Below are 21,018 nucleotides of genomic sequence, written 5' to 3'. Positions count from 1 at the left end.
TCTCATGATGAGAATCACCTGGTGGAGTTGTTAAAACACAGATTCCTGAATCCCAACTAAGAAGTGCTAAACTAGAATTTTTGAGAACATATAGGTAAAATTGCATACCTAACTTAGTGCTCTGTATATAAAATCTGTCTTAGAGCACTAGTTAAGTATACAATTTTACCTATATGTTCCCAAAAATTCTAGTTTAGCACTTCTTAGTTGGGATTCAGGAATCTGTGTTTTAATATATTTTATTGATTTTGTACAGAGAGGAAGGGAGAGAGATAGAGAGCTAGAAACATCGATGAGAGAGAGTCATCGATCAGCTGCCTCTTGCACACCCCCTACTGGGGATATGCCCGCAACCAAGGTACATGTCCTTGACCGGAATCGAACCCGGGACCCTTCAGTCCCCAAGCCGACGCTCTATCCATTGAGCCAAACCGGTCCCGGCAGGAATCTGTGTTTTAACAACTCCACCAGGTGATTCTCATCATGAGAGAAGTTTGGGAAACACTGATTTAGAGTCTTTTAGTTCTAATTCTTGTTGTTATACAGGAGCCCTATGGAGGTGTTGGTAAGGTGTGGGGGTAGGGGAAGTGTTCTATAGTCCTATGATGACACATCAATCTTTTAGTAAGTCTGCCTCAGCTGGGTGTTTCCCTTCATCCACATTGAAGGCCTAAGGGGGCTAGAGTTAGATTTTTCCCTTCTTGCACGTTGGTTAGGTGCTGGTGAAATAGTTTCTCCTGAGAGATGACTTTGTTAAGGAGAACAAGCACAATGGACATATTTAAAAAAAATAGTTATGTTTCCCTACCCTTGAAGGAAACAGGAGGAGATTTTGCTCAGATTTAGTTTAAATTTTTTTTTCAATTACACTTTACATTCAATATTAATTTCAGGTGTACAGCATAGTCTCATATTTTCTCAGTGAGAACTTGGTACTCATAGGGCTTCTGGAGGTAGATCTTGGGAAAGTATAGGGGTTTCTTCTGAGTTTTTAACAGTCAAGCTTCATTATATTATAGTTTAAAGTGTTTCTACTGATAAGCTCTGGCTTCTGCTCCAAAAAGCTATATTTCTGTCTTTTCACTTTTCAGGGCAGCAGTTTGTCCTGTAATTTCAATTCTTTAAAAAATATATTTTTATTGATTTCAAAGAAGAAGGAAGAGAGAGATAGAAATGTAATTGATGAGAGAGAATCATTGATTGGCTGCTTCCTGCACACCCTCCACTGGGGATCAAGCCCACAACCTGGGCATGTGTCTTGACCGAGAATTGAACCATAACCCCCTGGTTCATAGGTCGATGCTCAACCACTGAACCACACCTGAGGGCAGTTCTTGGATAAATCTAATAGTTGTTGACTTTCAGTTTTTTCAACTATTTTTTTGAACAGGAATGATAACTTCCAAACTATTTACATGTTAATCTGGAAACTGGAAGTTGTATTTTTCTTATTGTTTTAGGAGCTTTTTATGTATTAGGGAAATTAGTTCCAAATCTTTAACACGAGATACACATTTTTATATTTTGTCATTTATCTTTTGAATTTATGTTGTTCGCCCAGGCAGTTGAATTTATGTTGCCTGCCCAGGCAGATTACTTTCTTTTAGGCATTTGAAGTCTGTAATATAATTACAGGTATACCTCTTTTTACTCTGCTGTGCTTTATTGTGCTCCTCACATATTGTGTTGTTTCTGAACTGAAGGTAAGACCCTCCACCAGCAAAAAGATTAGGATCCACTGAAGGCTCAGAGGATGGTTAGCAATTTTAGCAATAAAGTATTTTTTAATTAAGGTATGTACATTGTTTTTTTAGACACAATGCTATTGCACACTTAATAAACTATAGTGCAGTGTAAACAGAACTTTTATAGGCCCTGGGAAACTAAGAGTTTGTATGACTCGCTTTATTGTGGTGGCCTGGAACTGAATTTGCAGTATCTCTCAGGTATGCCTGTAGAAAGGCCTTCATAACTCAGGTTATAAAGAAATTCTTTTATTATTTTTTTTAGTACTTACTATTTTTATAGCTAAATATTTGGTCCATTTACATTTTATCCTCAAGTAAAGTGTGAAAATTAGGTATTACTTTTCTCCCCAGTTGTCTAGTCAGTTGTTTCAAAACCATTTACTTACTTGTTCATTTTCCCTATTGATTGACTGTCATTATTAAATTCCAATATGTATTGGGGTTTATTTCTGTAATTTTATTCCATTTTTGATTTATCTTTTTTTATATGCTAATATGAACAATTCATATAGTAATACCATTCTATTTTAATTAGTATAGCTTAACAATGTTTAAAAATAATCTATGGCTAATTATTCCTTTATTTTTCTTGTCAATTTCAAACATTTTTTTTGTCAATTTAATTATCTATATAAAATTTAGTGTTAGTATTTCTAATTTAAAAACTTGTTGGTACTTTTATTTTAATCATGTTAAGCTTTTATGTTAATTTAAAAATGGATGCATAGTTATGAAATTTAATTTTTTAAAAATCTAAAAACATAATATGCCCTTCTGTTTGTTCCAAATTTTCCTTTGTGAGAGCTTAAAATATATTTCTTCATATATATCTTGCATAATTTTGTTCCTAGGAATCTTTTCTTCTTTCTTCTGTTGTAACTGGTGTCCTTATTTCTTCATTATGTTTCTTAACTGGTTATTTATATATGCATTTAAGTTATTTATATCTATATATTGATTTCTTGGAAACATGCTATTTATAAAAATTTAAAAGTATATGCCTATTATAATATAGGGTAGTGTTGCACAGTGGGGAGTCTGAGGTCTATGAACGTGGCTGCACCATTGATTAGCCCTATGGCAGTAGACAAGGTACTTAATCTTTATAAGCCAGTTTCCTCATGTATCAAATGGGATAATAATAGTACCTACCTCATAAGGAACTTTTGAGGATTGAAAAGATAAAGCACAAAGACACTTAAAGGGTTTCTGGAATGTAGTGAGCAGTTTTGTGCTCGTACATTGAAGCTTAAATCTAGTGCATGGGAGTCAGATGGAGAACAGATGTCAACCTTCCCAACCACTCCCCTCCAGCCACACTCCTCACTTCCTAAACCACAGCGGTGGGCTGAACTGAGGGCTGCAGAGTGGGTGGAGGAATTAGGGGAATGGAGACATAAGGCTAGAGGCCCAATTACACCTTTTTGTTGTAGGAAAGGAATAAAATGATTTAGTGATTTGCATTTGGGGTGTCCAAGGAGATTGGAGGAGGAGAAACAGTGGAAGTGAACAGAGCACTTTTTCAAATTGCCACCTTAAATTGAAAGGATCTTGATAGCTTATAGGCCATTTATACATATTTGTATCATAAACCCATCTTGGCAGCAGCTCACTCCATCTATGAGAGAAACTTGAAATCACATGGAGTAAATGGGTATTGGGGAAGCCAGGTTCAGATCTGCTGATCTGTGTTGATGCTCATTCCTCTTCATTTCTCTTTCCTTATCATTTATTCCCATCTCAGCCTAAGTACTAAATTGTCAGCAGAAAATACAGAGGACAAACTGGAAGAAGGGGTAACTAGAAGAATTAAAATATTTTGAGAAGAGAGAGCTTAAGAGAGCTTGGGAGCTGCAATAAAGAATACTATTTGATGAATATACCATGTGCAGAAATTCCTGGGAACTATGTTAGGAATAATATGATAACATCAGCCATGTCTTAAATGTCTATTGTGTGCTGCCTGTTTTATGTGCATTTTTTCTTTTAATCTTAACTATCTTCCAAGGCAGATGTTACTATGCCAATCACACAGTGTGTCTCTAGAAAGCTAGGCCTCAGTCTTCTTGGAGCTTAATATCAATATACTAATTAAAGAATACTTTTAAAACACACCACAGCCATGGACATAGGAGCATCTGATCATGGCAGAACTGGGAAGGAATTGTGAAGAAGTCAGCCATAGCCAATGGGGTGAGCTTCCTGTAATGTGATGTGAGCAATAAAAGGAGGGAAAGAAACAGGATGGGTAAGTTAATGGGCAAGGAAGTCTTCCTGCAGCTGGAGTTAGGAATGTGGATGGAGTGTGGACTAAGCCAACTGCAGTGGAAAGGGAGCCCAGAGGAGGCTGCCTCTAAGTAGTAGGAAAATGCTCCATCAGCTACTTAGCCTTTTTTCTGTTGCTCCATTGCTTTTTAAAGTGACAGTCACGAGGCTTCAGGATTCTTAAGTGGAAATGGTCTTGGCTCATTGGCCGACAGTCTAACATCAGTTCTAAAAAATTTGGTGGGATACAGCTGGTGGAAATTGCCCCAGTCCTTACTTCAGTGGGAATGTCCACGTGCTGCTTGGTTGTCTCCTGATCAAGCATCTCCCCCTCTCCATTTTTCGTCTGCATGTGTCTCTTCCTTTATCAGGTTTCATAAAAAAAAAAAAAAAAAAAAAAGTAATCACCCGGCTCATTGTACCCAAGTGGTCCAGGCATACCCCTGCTTAACCCAGCGCGGCTGGCTGCCCGAGATGAATGCAGGCTACTCAGATGGTTTATGAGAAGTGACACTTGCTTCCCAGCTTCTTGTATCTGCCACCGAGCAGTTAATGTGAAAGCCCACAGTGAACGTGACTGCTGGAAATACTGCTGGGCAGGGCAGGGCGCTGGTGCTTCATGAGCACGTGAGCAAGATGCTCAGAGGCAGCCCCAGACACCCCATGATCCTGGACTGCGGCAAATGGGTGTGGGAATGGAAAGAAGGGAGGGCCACTTCATTCCTGTCCTTGCTTCTCATCCGCCCCAGCATGTCATCCACGCGGGGGCCTGGTGAGGTCGCCCCAGGTCGCCCAAGAACCTGCAAATTCATCGCTGCCTTTCATCTCCATAACCTTCCGTCCAGAGGAGGACAGACTGGCCCTTCCCCTGCTGCTCAAAGCTGCTGCTAAGGCGGGTCCGACTTCTCTCCTACAAAGACTCCGATTCCCCTTCCCACCGCAGGGGTCCAGTCTTGGCTCACACTTCGCTTCTCACTGCTCGCTCAGCAGTCTGGGGCTGCGCGCAAGTCTCGCCAAGTTTCCCCATCCAGACCCGAGAGTCTGCTCCTTTCTAGGACAATGTGAACAAAGAGGATCAGGGAGAGGGGCCTGAGGGCGGTTTCAGGGCGAATGTGAATGTGAGTGTGAGTGTGTGGTGGGGAACCTCCTCAGGGACCCGCGCAGAGCGCACCTAGCCCAGCACCGCAGTGCCCCTTGCGGCTCCGGGAGGCGGGTTGCTTTGTCCCGGCCCGGCAGAGCGCGGAGGTCGTGGGTCGCAAGCAGAAACCCGAGGCCGGCTCTGGAGCCCAGACTTCCACGTTGTCTTGCTGCCATAGTGGGGACACTGGACTTGCTTCTTCTTATCCGAGCTCGCCCTGATTAGCTTGGTCTGGGGACAGCGGGACCCACTGGAGCGCTCCCTTCCCTGGCTCTCCGCGGACGCGCGTAGGTCCAATTCCGGGACGGAGGCGCGTCTTGGGCGCCCCCCACCCCCCCGGCCGCCTGCGTCGCAGCCCCAGGGACCGTGCTGGTGGGACCTGAACTGCGCCCACCAGAGATGCCCGCCGGGAAGGCTGTCCAAACAGATCCGGAGGCCCCACAGGCGTGTGTGAGCATAACAGAGGTTGGGGTCTCGTCCGCTCGCTCGTCTCACCTGCATTAGTTTGCCTGGCAGAAGAATGAAGGAGAAACTGTTATGTCCATTCAATGTCATGAAATCAGCACCCTTCCCTCTAACTCTAGCAACTAAGTTGTATTTTTCATGTAACATTAGAGTCCACGCGAAATTACTTTCCCACTCCTGCCTGAACCTTCATCACTGCGCCGAGCCAGGTTTCGGGGTCCGGGCTCCAGTTCCGCAGGAGAACTTGGGAGTCTCAGGGTTTGCATCCCCTGCCTCTCTCTGGGCGTCTTTGTAACGCGGGGTGGTCCCGGGTGGTCGCGCCCGGCTGGCCGCGCCGGGCCTGCCGCTGCGCCAGCCGCTGTGCGTTGGAAAGGGCAGGCGCTAGGACCACGGGACGCGCGGGCAGCACGGCGCTACCTTAAACCCGGCCCAATGCCGCCCTGCGCCACTCTGCGCGCCGGCCGGGCTGCGCAGGAGGAGCGCTCCGCCCGTCACCAGGCTGGAGCCCGCGCGGCAACACCTGTTCGCGGCCGCAGGGCGCACGCGATCTGCGGACACCGCTCTCTCGCTCGCCTCTGGCCGACTGCGCTGAACCAATGGACCTCCGCCGAGCCGCCGCAAGATTCCGGATTCCAGCTTTGGACGCCTAAAGTTTTTGTTTTTTGTTTTATTATATTATTATTATTGCTTTTTTTTGGAGGGGGGATCGGGAAGGGAGAGTCTTCAGCGCCACCAACGTGAGATTCCACCCCCCACCCCACCCCCGCCCTGGAAGGATTCCTGCTGATGTCTGCATAGTCGGTTAGAGTAAAAACGGCGCATGCCTTTCCCGGAGTCAGGACCCGTGGATTCTGACGTAGCCAGTGCATCTTAAAATCCTATAATAACGCCTAGGCATTGAAGTTGCCATGGCCATTCCGATCTGGAACCAAATGGAGAAACTACGAAATTCCCCCCGTACGACCGCCGGCTGAGATGCAGACCTTCCTGCCTTCTAGGAGCCGGGGCTCTGCCTATAGAGATGCATAGATGTGTTTATCAGTGTGTCGGCGTGTGAGTATACAACGCTGGTTTCTTTAGGCTATTAGTGGTTTGACCTTGAACCTGTACCAGTGAAACGGCAGATTACTTTTATTTATGCTTTTCATGGATTGAAGAAAATAACGTATTTTTTCCCCCTCTCTGCAACCGCAGTAAGGGAGGGGAGTTGAATATACCTCGCCTAAGATTTCCCGGGTTGGCACCATCATTATTGTTTATCCCTGTGCTCCAACAGCCCAGCCTTCTGATGGCTCCCTTAGGTGAAGTTGGGAACTATTTCGGTGTGCAGGATGCAGTACCGTTTGGAAATGTGCCGGTGTTGCCGGTGGACAGCCCGGTTTTGCTAAGTGACCACCTGGGTCAGTCCGAAGCCGGGGGGCTTCCCCGGGGACCGGCAGTCACGGATTTGGATCACTTAAAGGGGATTCTCAGGCGAAGGCAGCTCTACTGCAGGACTGGATTTCACTTGGAAATCTTCCCCAATGGTACTATCCAGGGAACCAGGAAAGACCACAGCCGATTCGGTAGGTATACCATTAACATTCTTGTGTCCGCGCCGTGATACGTTGGGATTATAACTACCAAGAAGGGGGTGGTCGGGGGCGGCGGGGGGGCGGTTGCAGGAAGGGTCTTTACCTCTTTCTGCTTCAGCTTGCCAGCTTAAAAAATAAATAAAATAAAAAGCCCCCGGAATTGCAGGTCTGCCACTGGCACCTATGCAAGTCTACATTGAAATGCTTTAAATTAAAAAAAAAAAATTTTTTTTTTTAAAGAAAGCCATCATTTATAAATATCACATAAGCTCCTCATTCCTTTGAATCAGATACTCAGGAAAATCAGGTTTAGGAATTTGTTTTTGTTTTGGATGGACCAATCCCAGGAGTTTAAAGCTTTAATCATTAACTACTGAGAACTTAAAAATGCATTTCCTGAAGGTATGGTTTATTGTAATCTAGTGCCCCAATGAAGTTTTTGCTCCTTCCTCCTTTCTTCTAACAAGTATCCTACTTGAATTGTAAAGGAAAGGTATTGATTCCCACCTTGAGGGTCTGAACCCCTTCTGCTAGGCTTACTAGCCGAATGTTCTTTTGAAGTCACATTAGATTTGGAAAGTGGCTGGACGCTCACTGGGGTTGCTTGTCCTTCCAGCCATCAAATCACCTCCGGGCAATAGTGTGCAGCCGAGGTGGGGTTCCTGGTGGCTCTCTGGTGAATGTGTGTGTCCCGTGCAAAAGCTGAAAGCTAATTATAAAGAGCATTCAGTTCTGAGGACTTCACTTCCCCAGGAGGGTACTTGTGACTCAGCATGGAGGCTACAAACCGAGGGCTGGTGACCATGCACCCCTTTTATTTCTGCGCACACGTGCTGGCTGGGTTACCCTGAGCCCAACAGACAGCCAGTCCAGGTGGGGGACTCTGCTCCCCCTCGTCCCCTGTACTTATAAAAAAAAATTAAAAAATAAAGAAATAAAAAGCGCCAGTTCGGGCAACCAGGCTGTTGAAAGTTGATTTTTTTAGTGGACCCACCTGACAACACTTAAAATGGGTCGTAAAAAACAAAGTCCCGCGGTGATTTTTCTCCCTCAAGCTTTCATGCCAGATGTAGACCACAATCTAAACTATCTGATTTAGGTTCAGGGGCTGTTGATGAGGCCAGAAGGCGAGCTGGAGTCAGGCCTGGGATGGGATGGCCTACCATTTTGCCCCTTTGCTCCCCGAGCCTCAGCCCCACGCTGAACCTGCTAGTGCAAAAATTACTGGCTGTACAAAAAAAAAAAAAAAAAAAAGTGGTAACTCCTGGCCTTGTAATTATTCGGTTGAAAAATACTTCTCAGCCCCCCACACCGCCCATGGATGCAAGCTCTGGTGGTTGCACAGCAGACTAAACTTTACAAGTGCTGCTCTGGGCTGCTGTGGGGGCTGCCGCCGCCGTTCCTAGTGTTCTCACCAAGACACTGGCGATGGGCGCTGAGGTTGGGACTGCTGGAGTGTCCGGGTCGCAGCCGCCGTCTGGGGTCTGGGCCGCGCCCCGGGGCGAGCAGCTAGGGCGGGTGCCTTAGTGCGCCCCGCGGCGGAACGCGGTCCTCCCGCCCGGGGCCGGCAGGTGCGGGCTCTGCAGCCCCAGCCCCAGGCGCTTTCTGCGGTGGCCCGGCCGGCTCCGCGCGGTCCTAACGCGCTCCACGTCCGGCACCCTCTGCCCGGCTGGTGCGCCCTGCGTTGCGGTGGGGACTCCGGACTCATTTCTGGGGGCCACGGGCGATGGCTTGCACACTTATGGCGGCATTTGGGTAACCAGGTTTTTGGCCCAAGTTGAGCCCCTTCGTTTCTTTGTGTGTATGGTCTGCGGGGCTGACAGCCGCCGCCCCAGCTGTGCGGTGGTTTTCGGTGTGAGAACCGCTGGAGGCGCGCGCCGCAGCGGGAGACTTGGTGCTGGGACTGAGGACCAGCTGGATATCGGAACCTGACACCTTGTTCCGTCGGGGATTTTTCTTCCTCTAGGAAGCGCACAGGCGGGGCTCCTAGGCGCCTGGGAGGTGGGTCGGGGCTCGGGCCCTGCGAGACCGGAGCGCCGGGGAAAGGTTGGGGGTGGGGGTGGGGGTGAGGCCAAAGGCCGGGCGGAACAATGGCAAGCTTAAGTGAACCGCTTCCCGGAGCCCAGCTTCTGGCCTGCGGTCCGCGGCCGGCTTTCCAGCGCCCGGGTGGGCCCGCTTCTCAGCGCGGAGAGCCCGGGGCCGCGGGCAGGGCCGGCTCGGTGGCATTGTGTGAGTTGGCCGAGTCTGGCCTTGGAGGGACCCTCGGAACCCGCCCCCCCCCCCTCTCCCCGTGCAGCACTGGTGGACCCGCACAGAGAGATTATGGGACGTGTTAGTGGGGCTCTCACATACCCCGAGTTTATGATTCTTCTTCTTATTATTTTAGTGCAGTCACTTTTAGGGTAGGACGTTTGCTACATGCAGTCGAGCCATTTGAAATTCAGTCATTGCCACTGGGAGAGTAGGATGCAAGGGAGGTAAGGTGGGGACTGCGAGGGTGGAAAGGACCCCAAGGGCGCGTTAGCGGACAAGGACTGCTGGTATAGCTGCTGAATAAAGACCATAAAATAACAAAGTAGTCCTCGGCACTCCCCCTGCCTCCCCCATCCTGCAGGTGACATCTCTACTGTTTAGACTCGCTGGGCCGCGGTTGGCCGGGTTCGCAGGGATATTGTATGTGGGAGGGCGGGGTGTGGGGGACCAGGGGCCGGGAGGTATATGAACAGCGGGAGCCGGAGGAGGGGGAAGAGTGTGCCTGGCACTCTGTGGTATCGCTTTCTGGGGCTTGGATGAAGTTGAGTGGGTGGCTGTGCGCAGCGGGGGTGGGGAACGAGGGCTATTTAAGTATTTCATCCGGTTGCAGTGAGAAAGGCCGCCGAGTTGACCGCAGTGCCGCGGGCAGCTACCGCTAGGGCAGGTCCCAATATTAGCAACCTCTGCAGCTTGGTGAGCGAGCCGCGAGCCTTCTGCTCTCGCTGCCCAGCCGCGCCCGGAAGAGAACTGCGGCAGCGCTAGGACCCAGCGCAGGGTGGGCGGGAGCTGCGGGAGCGTGTCACACCAAGCACAGGGCTCCCACCTCTATGCTCCCCCCACCCCCCTCCGCTTCTCTCTGGGGACGGCATTCTTTACCCTCAGTGTCTTCTCACATTCTCTAGGAAAGAGCATTTAGTGGGGCAGGGGTGGGCTGGTTTACACCTTGATATATATAAAAGGTGCATCTCGCACCTGGAATGAACTACCAGAAGGAAAGTGACCTCCCTCCCCCACCGGCAGGTGACTTCGGCTTTGGGGGAGCCTGGCGTTGACCCAGCAGGCAGGCGGGGGAGGGAGAGGAGAGTTGCAGCGGTGACAGGTTAGGTGGGACCTTGAGAGGGCCCTGTGCCTTTCCCTTTGGGGGCGGCGGTGTAGAGATAAGGAATTGGGAATTGTGTCTCTGGGATACAGGCTAGGAGAGTCAGACGTTTCATTTCCTGTCTTCTCTTTAAAGCTTTTGCTAGGCAGAAAAAGGTGAGCAGAATATCAATTGAGAAAGTGGTCACGTAGAAGAATAAAAAAGTGAGTGTTGGGGCTTGATCCTCTATTTTACTTGCACAGGGAGGAAAACCTGAGCAGTTGACTCTGGCCTTGGTGGACAGATGGCCTGCTTCTCTGGATGTGCCTTGTGGCCTGGTGTGGTGGCCCTGCAAGAATCCCAGATGAGCACTCTAACTGGGGTTGCACTTTAAAGGGGCCAGGAGTCAGGTGGAAGTTGTACTAAAGGGGAGAAATAGGGTAGCATGAGTTTGTGTTTTTTTTTTTTTTAAAGAGGTTAAAGCAATCTCATTAAAAATACCTCACTAAGGGAAAGACTGTCTACTTAAGGAACTGTTTAGGACTGGTCCAGATTCTTGAAAAATTGGTGGGATTATAACTGCCATTTAGGCAGTCATCCTTTTTTTTTTTTTTTAAATATATTTTTATTGGTTTCAAAGAGGAAGGGAGAGGGAGAGGTAGAAACATCAGTGATGAGAGAGAATCATTGATTGGTTGTCTCCTACATACTCCCTACTGTGGCTGGAGTTTGCAACCACAGGCATGTGCCCTGACAGGGGTATTAAATTGTGATCTCCTGGTTCATAGGTCAATGCTCAACCATTGAGCCACGCCCGACTGGGCTCAAGTAGTCATTTCTTAAGTAACTCTGAGATTTGCTCAAGTTGCTGATGACTAGACTTTCTGAGATGCAGGCCCTGATATAAATGACTGGGTAGCCCTTGTATGGGGTTGCTGGCTGAGCAGTGAACTCTCTGTATTAGGGGGGTTAATCTGTTTTCAAAGCCTCATGTCATGCCTCTTTCCACGGCCTGCATACATTCTTGTCCTCTGAAGAATGCAGCTCTGTTAAGTATTGGGGGCTTTTAAACTAGAAGGCTGTTTAACATATGCCAGAGTGGAGCAGCCTCTGTCCACCATAATACTTCCTAGAGTTGACCTTGTTATGGCGTTGAAGGTGAGGCACAATATAGGGGGCTCTTAGGAGCTAGGCCACCTTCTGAGTGTGCAGTGAGAATGAAGTTTTGGTGTGGTCTTTTTCCTAAAGTAGTCCCTGGAACTGATCTTGCCTCTTGTGGACTAGGGGTGACCTCGGACAGCATAAGACCATCTGGAAGCCAGTGCGTTCATCCTCATTGGGAACTGTCAGCTGCTGTGAAAGGGAATGCCATGAAACTAGCTGTGTTTCCCATGTACCTCCATCAATATCCATTACTTGAGGATGTCTAGGTTGTATCTGTTGAAAAGGAGAGATAGGCCACTATGGTGCACATATGATGGCAGTTTTTATTTTAAGGCCAATCTCATTCCCCTCCCCTCTCTCCCCTCCTCTCCCTTTCTTCTTCTTTTCCTTGCTCTTTCCTTTTTTTCCTCCTCTCCTATTGATCATTAAGCATTTAAATGTTCCTACATAGAAGTCTACTCCTGGGCCTCCTCTGTGCTAAACAGATAATGGGAATGGGCCTTACTCAAACGAGGACAGTTGGAAGCTCAGGCCAAAAGACAGATGAGTTCACTGGTTGAGGCTATAGAGTTCACTGGGGACAAAATGGTACTATAAATGGTAAGGGTTTCAGTCTAGTCTGTGTGTGTGTGTGTGTGTGTGTGTGTGTGTGTGTGTGTAGAGCTTGTTGCCAGGTTGCCAGGTCTCTCTGAATCAAATAGAAAGACCTTGGAATGGCTGTGACCCAAACATCTATTGGATCTCAGATCACTGAGATGACCTCATGAAAAGCTAGACTGCTTTTTTTTTTTTTTTAATTTATTCATTGATTAAGGTATCACATATTTGTCCTCATCTCCCCATTCCAATCCCCCACCCCTCTCCACTCATGCCCCCACCCCTCTATTGTCCTTGACCACTGGTTAGGCTCATATGTATGCACACAAGTCCTTTGGTTGATCTCTCCCTTTTGTCCCCACCCTCCCTTTGAGGTCCAACAGTCTGATCCATGGCTCCTTGTTCATCAGTCTATGTTGTTCACCATTTCCCCTAGATGAGTGAGATCATTTCCTACTGGAAATATACTTATAAGAATAAAAAATGAGACAAGCTATAATCGTTATGCTGAAAGGCAAATGAATCAGTCTGTAGTGAGTTTCTTTCTGGGCCACCAGTTCTTTTGAGACCCAATTTCAATGTCAAACAGTTCCTTATGTGTATATGTCAGCAATGATATTTCAGTTCTGGATGGTGGAAAAATGGTGGTAATGCAGGTATGACCCTCTCTAGTTTGGTCCTGGGCAACCTGCAGTGACACACAGCTGCTGACTGCTATTATGGCAAGGCGTCCTCAGCATCTTCCATCTCTGGACTGCTTCTCTTCTGTCTTCATGGTTGCAGTAGTCCTGTCAATTCCTCTCTGATGCCAGAATCCACATGGTCTTGGAGTTGTTTTCTGAAAATATACAAACATATTCTCCACCAAAAGTTAATAAAGGAATATTTTCTATAAATTTGATTTGGGAACTACCTATCTAGTGACCCCAGGTGGAAAAGATTTCATTACCTCAAACATACATATCTCTGCAACTCCTTAACATACATATCTCTGCAACGCCATAACAAGGTCAACTCTAGGAAGTATTATGGTGGACAGAGGCTGCTCCACTCTGGCATATATTAAACAGCCTTCTAGTTTAAAAGCCCCCAATACTTAACAGAGCTGCATTCTTCAGAGGACAAAATAATTTTGCCCAAATGATTTTCCTCTGGCTTGTTTTGACACCATGTGTGTTTTTCAAGGGTGTCTGGATGATAGCATTACAATTAATTTTCTAAAGTACAAATTTTCTAGATGTAATTTACTTACAGGATATTTTTCCTTACATGATATTCTTCTACTTTCCCCCTTTTTGATTTAAATATTAGGAGGCTTTTGAAAATTTTATAATGTAGTCTTGATAGCTTTTAAATTTTAATTTTTTGCACTATAATATGACTGCTTTAGTTTCATTTCCTGTTGTGAGATTTTATCCTGAGATGAACTACCAATAAAAATTTTAGTTAACACTTTAGGAACAGCTTTTTGTCCAGTGCAATTAGTTTTTCTAGAATATTCACTTATTTCAATTAGCCAATTTAAATTAGCCTGAAAACCTGTCTACTATTGTACTGTCAAATTTATTACGCTAAAACAATCTTATTTTACTGTGTAAATATTAGGGGAAAGGATTATTTGCCTTCTTGAGTAGGCCCTGAGCATTCCTGGTGGTAGGCTGGATTTAGATATCAAAAACCCACTTCCCCACACCATGTTTACAATACAATTCAAACAAGTCTTGTTGTAGTGCCAGGGCAACTGCTGTCAGCCAAGTCTCTGTCTTTTACCTGGTTCCCTATTTGAGCTGGGCATGGGAAGTTAAGCAGCCATGGGGGCAGGAGACTCCCTCAGGAGGGGTGAGGTTTCAGGCCCCTGCAAAGTTTTGGGGGTGAGGGTTTGTGCCCCACCTCAGTTGATCCCCAAGTTCTCTCCTGATGACCCCTCTTCGACTGTGCCTGTCTTAGGTTGTCCCTTCCCTGAGGAATCTTAACCGTCACTGGCTAACCAGCCATCCTCTGAGGCCAAGCAGGGTGATGTGGGATTTAGTTCTGATCCTTGGTATCCTATGCCCCCATAGCATCCACATCCCACTCCTGCCTTAGGATCCCCTCACCTGCTGGTGGGGCCCCAGCACTGAACACATATTTTGGGGAACCTGGGTTTCTTCTCCAGTGTGGGCTGTTCTTTTGAGGTCTTTACTTTTCAAGGAGTTGCAGAGATATGTATGTTTGAGGTAATGAAATCTTTTCCACCTGGGGTCACTAGATAGGTAGTTCCTTTTCACATGGTAAGCCTCTTGGAGGCTTGTTCCAGGTACTATTTCATTTAGCAAGTCCTTATTACTCCCTTTCCCAAATCCACCATTGGACACTGACTGTTCCCTAAATGGCTCCCTTTCACTGCATTCACCACATAGTTATCATATTCATCTGCTTATTTGTCCTTTGAGGTTATTAGGCCCAGGTTATATCTTATGCATCCTTATATACTCAGCAAATGGCCCAATGCTTGGATTACAATAGTCATTAATAGTTTGTCCATTGAATGAGTCAATACAATGAATTATAGCTATCTTGAAACAAGATAGATATCTTAATACTTTCATTTCCAAGGTATGTAATAATAATAATTTTAGAACTTAAGTTCTATAATAGAAGAAGCTAAGTGCTATATTAATATAAATGGTTTGGGCAAATAGTCTACGCACACAAGACATGCCTACCTTCCTAAGGTCTGTGTGAGAAGAGAGTGCAATCCTAGTGGCTCATCCATTTTCATTTCCTCTATAATTCCTAATCTTGCACATGGGATCTGTGGAGACTGACCTAGGCAACATCTTATAGTCACTAATCATGGAATAACCATATAAAAATGATATAGAAATCATGGATCCATGAAAAAAAAGGTGAAACTAATTGTAAGATGTATGCAATACATGAGGAAATAGGTTTTAGAGTCTGATTGCTTGCAGCCAAATTATTTAATACCCTTAAAACTGTGTCCCCATTTGTAAAACTGGAGATTAAAATATTGTAATGGCCGGGACCGGTTTGGCTCAATGGATAGAGCATTGGTTTGGGGACTGAAAGATCCCGGGTTCGATTCCGGTCAAGGGCATGTACCTTGGTTGTGGGCAGATCCCCAGTAGGGGGTGTGCAAGAAGCAGCTGATCGATGACTCTCTCTTATCGATGTTTCTAACTCTCTATCTCTCTCCCTTCCTCTCTGTACAAAATCAATAAAATATATTAAAAAAAATATTGTAATGAGCTTTGGCCAGTGGTTCAGTTGATTAGAGCATTGTCCTATACACCAAATGTTGCTGGTTTGATTTCTGGTCAGGGCACATACCTAGGTTGTGGATTCAATCCCTGGTCAGGGCACATACTGGAGGAAACTAATTGGTGTTTCTCTTTCACGCTGATGTTTCTCATTCTCACTTTCCATCTTTCTCTTCCTCTATCTCTAAAATCAGGTGAGAATTTAAAAAATATTGAGGATTGAATGAGAGAAGGCCTCTCATTTGGCCCAGGCTAAATTCTCAAGTGTTTTAGCTACTCATTAGATTGTCATTGTTATTCATACCAGCCAGTCAGATGGTTTTGTGAGGTCACATACACCCTGTTTCTTGTTGGGCCTGATGGTCACCATTGGCCAATATTCATTATTAGTTTTCAGAGCTACCTCCTGTCTAGAGAAGGTCACATATATACCCTCTTGGAAGATGTATTTTTTAAATTATTTTATTTATTCTATTCTAAATTATTTTATTTATTAACTAGAGTCCTGGTGCATGAAATTCATGCACGGGAGTGGGGGGAGTCCCTTAGCTAGGCCTGCACCCTTACAATGTGGGTCCAGTGGCTCCTAACTGCTTGCCTGCCTGCCTGTCTGATCACCCATAACCATTTTGCCTGCCTGCCTGATCGCCCCTAAGACCTCTGCTTGCCTCCCTGATAGCTCCTAACCACCTTTGCCTGCTTACCTGATCACCCCTAACTGCTCACCTGCCTGCTTGATTGCCCCCCACCACCTCTTCCTCAGCCCCTGCTGCTGTATCTTTATCCGGAATGATGTCCAGAAGGTCATTTGGCTATCTGGTCTAATTAGCATATTACAGTTTTATTATTATAGATTTAATCTTTATTGTTGAAATTATTACATAGTAGTGCACAGTGGGGAGGGGGTCCCTCAGCCCAGCCTCTCCAATCAGGGACCTCTTGGGGGATGTCTGACTGCTGGTTTAGGGGGATGGAGTCTAAACCGGCAGTCAGACATCCCTCTCGAAATTTGGGACCACTGGCTTCTAACTGCTCACCTGCCTGCCTGCCTGCCTTATTGCCCCAGTCCCTCTGCCTGCCTGCCTGATCGCCCTCAATTGCCCTCCCCTGCTGGCCTAATCTTGCTCCCAAGGGCTCTCCAATCCAGCCTGATCTCATCCCCAACTGCCCTCCCCTGCCAGCCTTATCGCCCTTAACTGCCTCGGCCACCCAGCACTAATTGTCACCGCTGCAGGCAGTGACCCAGCACTGACTGCCAATGGGACTGAGGATCAGGCCCAGCGAGAAGCCCGGAGAAGGACTAACTTCCAGTGTTTGGTTGTCTGTTCAGTCATTTAGGACATTATGAACCCTGGCTCTTTATCCTAATAAAAGAGAAACATGTAAATTGACCATATCTTCACTATGCCCACAAGCCACGCCCACCATCCGATCAGGGTGATCATGCAAATTAACCCAACCAAGATGGCGGTTAATCTGCATATCCAGGTGTATAGTGAAGACTGATGACAGCAGAAGCCAAGTGCTGCAGAAGGGAGCGAAGCTGTGGAGAAGCAAGCAAGTGGGACAGGGGCAGGGGAGATAGGAGAGAAGCAAGCAGGGAGGGGGAGAAGGGAGGGAATCAGGCAGGGCGGCAGAGACCACAGCAGGAAACCCTGTTGCAGGAATCTTCCTGCAAAGGGCTACACACACACACACACACACACATGCACACACACACATATATAAGGGGAGGGGAGGGAAGGAGCCAGTGCACAAAATTCGGGCCTACACCCTCTCTAATTGGGAACTCTCAGAGAATGTCCAACTGCCAGCAGTCGGATATCCCTCACAATCCTGGACTGCTGGCTCCTAACTGCTCACCTGCCTGCCTGCCTGATCGCCCCTAACTATCCCTCCTGCCAGCTTGATCACCCCTAACTCCCTCTGCCTGCTGGCCTGATTGCCCCCATCTATTCCACACCCGCCGGCCTGGTCACCCTTAACTGCCCCTCCACCAGCCTGGTTGCCCCTTACTGCCATCCCCTTCTGACCTGGTTGTTCCCAACTGCCCCCCTGCTGGCATGGTCACCCCTGTCTCCCTGCCTGCTGGTGGCCCCCAACTGCTGCCCCCACTGGCCTGGTCACCTCTAACTGCACACACACACACACACACCCACACACACACCCATCCCCCCGCTGGCCTAGTCACCCCTCACTGCTCCCACGCTCCCCCCCCCCCCCCCCCCCCGCCCCGCCAGCCTGGTTGCTTCCAACTGCCCCCCTTCTGCCAGCCTGGTCGCACCTAATTGCTGCCCTGCCAGCCTGGTCACCTCCAACTACCCCCCCCCCCCGGCCTGGTCATTCCCAACTGCCCCCTCCTGCTGGCCTGTCGCCCCTTACACCCCCCTCCCCCCAACCTGGTCTCCCCTAACTCCCCCATCCCTTTTTCAGCCTGTTTGCCCCTAATTTCACCCACCGGATTGGTCTCTCCTTACTGCCCCCCTGCTGGCCTGGTCACAACCAACTGCTTCCCCCCCCACCCCCCCCTGCTGGCCCGGTCACAACCAACTGCCCCGCCCTGCTGACCTGGTCAGCCCTCACTGCCCCCCTGCCGACCTGGTTGTCCCCAACTGCCCCACCCCGTGAGCCTGGTCTCCCCAATTGCCCCCCCCCCCCCCCGCCAGCCTGGTTGCCTCTCACTGCCCCCCTACCAGCCTGGTCACCCCACACAGCCTTTTGGTTCTGTCCAGTTTCTGTTGTGCCAGCCCCTGGCTTTTTATATACTGTACTAGAGGCCCAGTACACTGGCGGGCGGGGGGAGGGAGTGTGCCTCAGCCCAGCCTGCACCCTCTCCAATCTGGAATCCCTCTCACAATCCCGGACTGCTGAGTACCAACTGCTCACCTGCCTGATTGCCCCTAACCGCTTCTGCTTGTCAGCCTGATCACCCCCTAACCACTCCCCTGCTGGCTTGGTTTCCCCCTCAACTGCTCTCCCCTGCAGACCCAACTGTCCTTCCCTGTAGGCCCAGTCACCCCAACTTCCCTTCTCTGCCAGCCTGGCCACCCCTAACTGCCCCCCCCCCCCCCCTGCAGGCCTGGTCCTTCACAATTGCCCTCCCCTGCTGGCCATCTTGTATCCACATGGGGGCAGCCGTCTTGTGTGTTGGAGTGATGGTATTACTCTCTTATTAGATAGGATATGGATGTCTTGCCTTTTCCTTCCATTGACCTCTTCTAGCCTTCCCCTTTTCCCCACCCCAGACCTTCACCACCCTATTCTCTGTATCCATGGGTTATGCATATATGCAAACGAGTTCATTGGTTGATCTCTTCCCACCAACCTATCCTCCCCTGCCTTCACTCTGAGGTTTGACAGTCTGTTCCATGCTTCTGTGTCTCTGGATCTATTTTTGTTCATCAGTTTATTTTGTTCATTAGATTCCACATATGAGTGAGATGTGATACTTATCTCTTTGTAACTCGCTTATTTCTCTTAGCATAATACTCTCCAGGTCCATCCATGCTGTTACAAATGGTAAGAGTTCTATTTTATAGCTGCGTAGTATTCTGTTGTGTAAATGGATCACAGCTTTTTTATCCACTCAGTTGCTGATGGGCACTTAGGCTATTTCCAAATATTAGCTATGGTGAGTTGTGCAGCTATGAACATAGGGGTGCATATATCCTTTCTGATTGGTGTTTCTGGTTTCTTAGGGTATAGTCCTAGAAGTGGGATCACTGCGTCAATGGGAATTCCAATTTTAATTTTTTGAATAAACTCCATACTGTTCTCCACAGTGGCTGCACTAGTCTGCATACCACCAGCAGTGTATGAGGGTTCCCTTTTCTCCACATCCTCACCAACACTTGTCATTTGTTAACTTGATGATGATAGCCATTCTGATAGTTTTGAGGTGGTACCTCATTGTCATTTTGATTTGCATCTCTCTGATGATTAGTGACTTTGAGCATTTTTACATATGCTTCTTAGCCTTCTGTATGTTCACTTTGGAGAAGTGTCTATTTAAGTCCTTTGCCCATTTTGAGTTTATTGTTGTGTACGGTGTAAGTTTGTGGGCTAGTTTCATTTTTTTGCATGTATCTGCCAATTTTCTCAATACGATTTATTGAAGAGAGTATCTTGATTCCATTGTGTGCTCTTGCCTCCTTTGTCAAATATTAATTGAACATAGTGGTTTGGGTCCATTTCTGGGTTCTCTGTTCTATTCCATTGGTCTCTATGTGTGTTCTTGTGCCAGTACCAGGCAGTTTTGAGAACAGTGGCTTTGTAATTTTGCCTGATATCTGGTATTGTGATCCCTCCAACTTTATTCTTTTTTCTCAGGATTGCTGAGGGTGTTTGGGGTCTTTTTTTTTTTAATTCCATATGAATTTTTAGAAAGTTTGTTCTAGGTATGTGAAGTATACTGTTGGTATTTTAATAGGGTTGTGAGTATTTTTTAGTGTTTTGATTAAGCTTTTTCCTGATGACATGATTTACCTAATGAGTCAGACCTCCAAAGGGGCAAATGTTTCCTGTCTTTCATCCTATCCTATCTAATAAAATAGTAATATGCAAATTGACCACCAGGGGAGGGGAGTTAGGGGTGACCAGGCCAGGAGGGGAGGGCAGTTAGGGGTGACCAGGCTGGCAGGAGAGGGCAGTTGGGGGGACCCGGCCTGCAGGCGAGGGCAGTTAGGGCAACCAGACTGGCAAAGGAGGGGAGTTAGGGGTGACCAGGCCAGCAGGGGAGGGCAGTTAGGGGTGACAAGGCCAACAGGGGAGGGCAATTAGGGGCAATCACATCGGCAGGGGAGCAGTTAGGTGTCAATCAGTCTGACAGGTGAGCAGTTGGGAGCCAGCAGTCCTGGATTGTGAGAGGAATGTCTAAATGCCAGTATAGGTCCGATCCCACCAAGCATTTGGACATCCCTCGAGGGTTCTCAGATTGGAGATGGTGCAGGCTGGCCGAGGGACACATACAACCCTGCCCCCATGCACGAGTTTCATGCACGGGGCCTCTAGTCGAATATAAGAGTAATATGCATATTAACCATCACTTTGCAATAAAGATGGCATTGCCCACAGCCAATTAGGAGGGGATATGCAAATTGCCACAGCAAAGATGACGTTGTTGGCTGGAGTCATGGAACCAGCAGGAGTGGGTGGGAATCGGGGGTTTGGCTTCCTTGGCCACCGCTCAGACAAAGCCATAGTGGCAGGGTAGAGGCAAAAGTGGTTAGGGGTGTTCAGGCCTGGAGGGGAGGGCAAATGGGAGTGATCAGGCTGGCGATGGGGAAAGTTGAGGGCGAGCAGGCCTGCAGTGGTGGGGGGGGGGGGGCAGTTGGGGGTGAGCAGGTCAGCGGGGGTGGGGGTTGAGGGCAGTTGGGGATGAGTAGGCCATCAGGCGGCAGTTGGGGGTGAGCAGGCCAGCAAAAGGGGCAGTTGGGGCAATCAGGCTTGCAAGGGTGGCAGTTGGGGGCGAACA

General features: G+C 47.8%; 1 protein-coding gene across 8 annotated transcripts in view; it reads left to right on the top strand.

Moving 5' to 3' along the window:
- The window catches only part of FGF9 (fibroblast growth factor 9), a 188,245-nt gene that overhangs the window by 120,404 nt on the left and 46,823 nt on the right, over nt 1-21,018 (top strand). The window contains exon 1 of one of the 8 annotated variants that reach the window (XM_084878651.1): nt 5,978-7,181. The exons of 6 other annotated variants lie outside the window; for them this stretch is intronic. In XM_084878651.1, coding sequence (XP_084734777.1) covers nt 6,905-7,181 — 277 coding nt within the window. In that variant the 5' untranslated portion in view covers nt 5,978-6,904. Of the gene's footprint in view, nt 1-5,977; nt 7,182-8,476; nt 9,192-21,018 lie in introns of those variants that run through there. One more of the 8 variants, XM_084878658.1, reaches the window with a different exon arrangement.

Source organism: Pipistrellus hanaki (genome assembly GCF_964339955.1).
Source record: "Pipistrellus hanaki genome assembly, chromosome: 3".
In the NCBI taxonomy this organism is placed as follows: Eukaryota; Metazoa; Chordata; class Mammalia; order Chiroptera; family Vespertilionidae; genus Pipistrellus; species Pipistrellus hanaki.
Note: the sequence above shows the minus strand (reverse complement) of the source record. Positions and strands in the feature narration are given on the sequence as shown.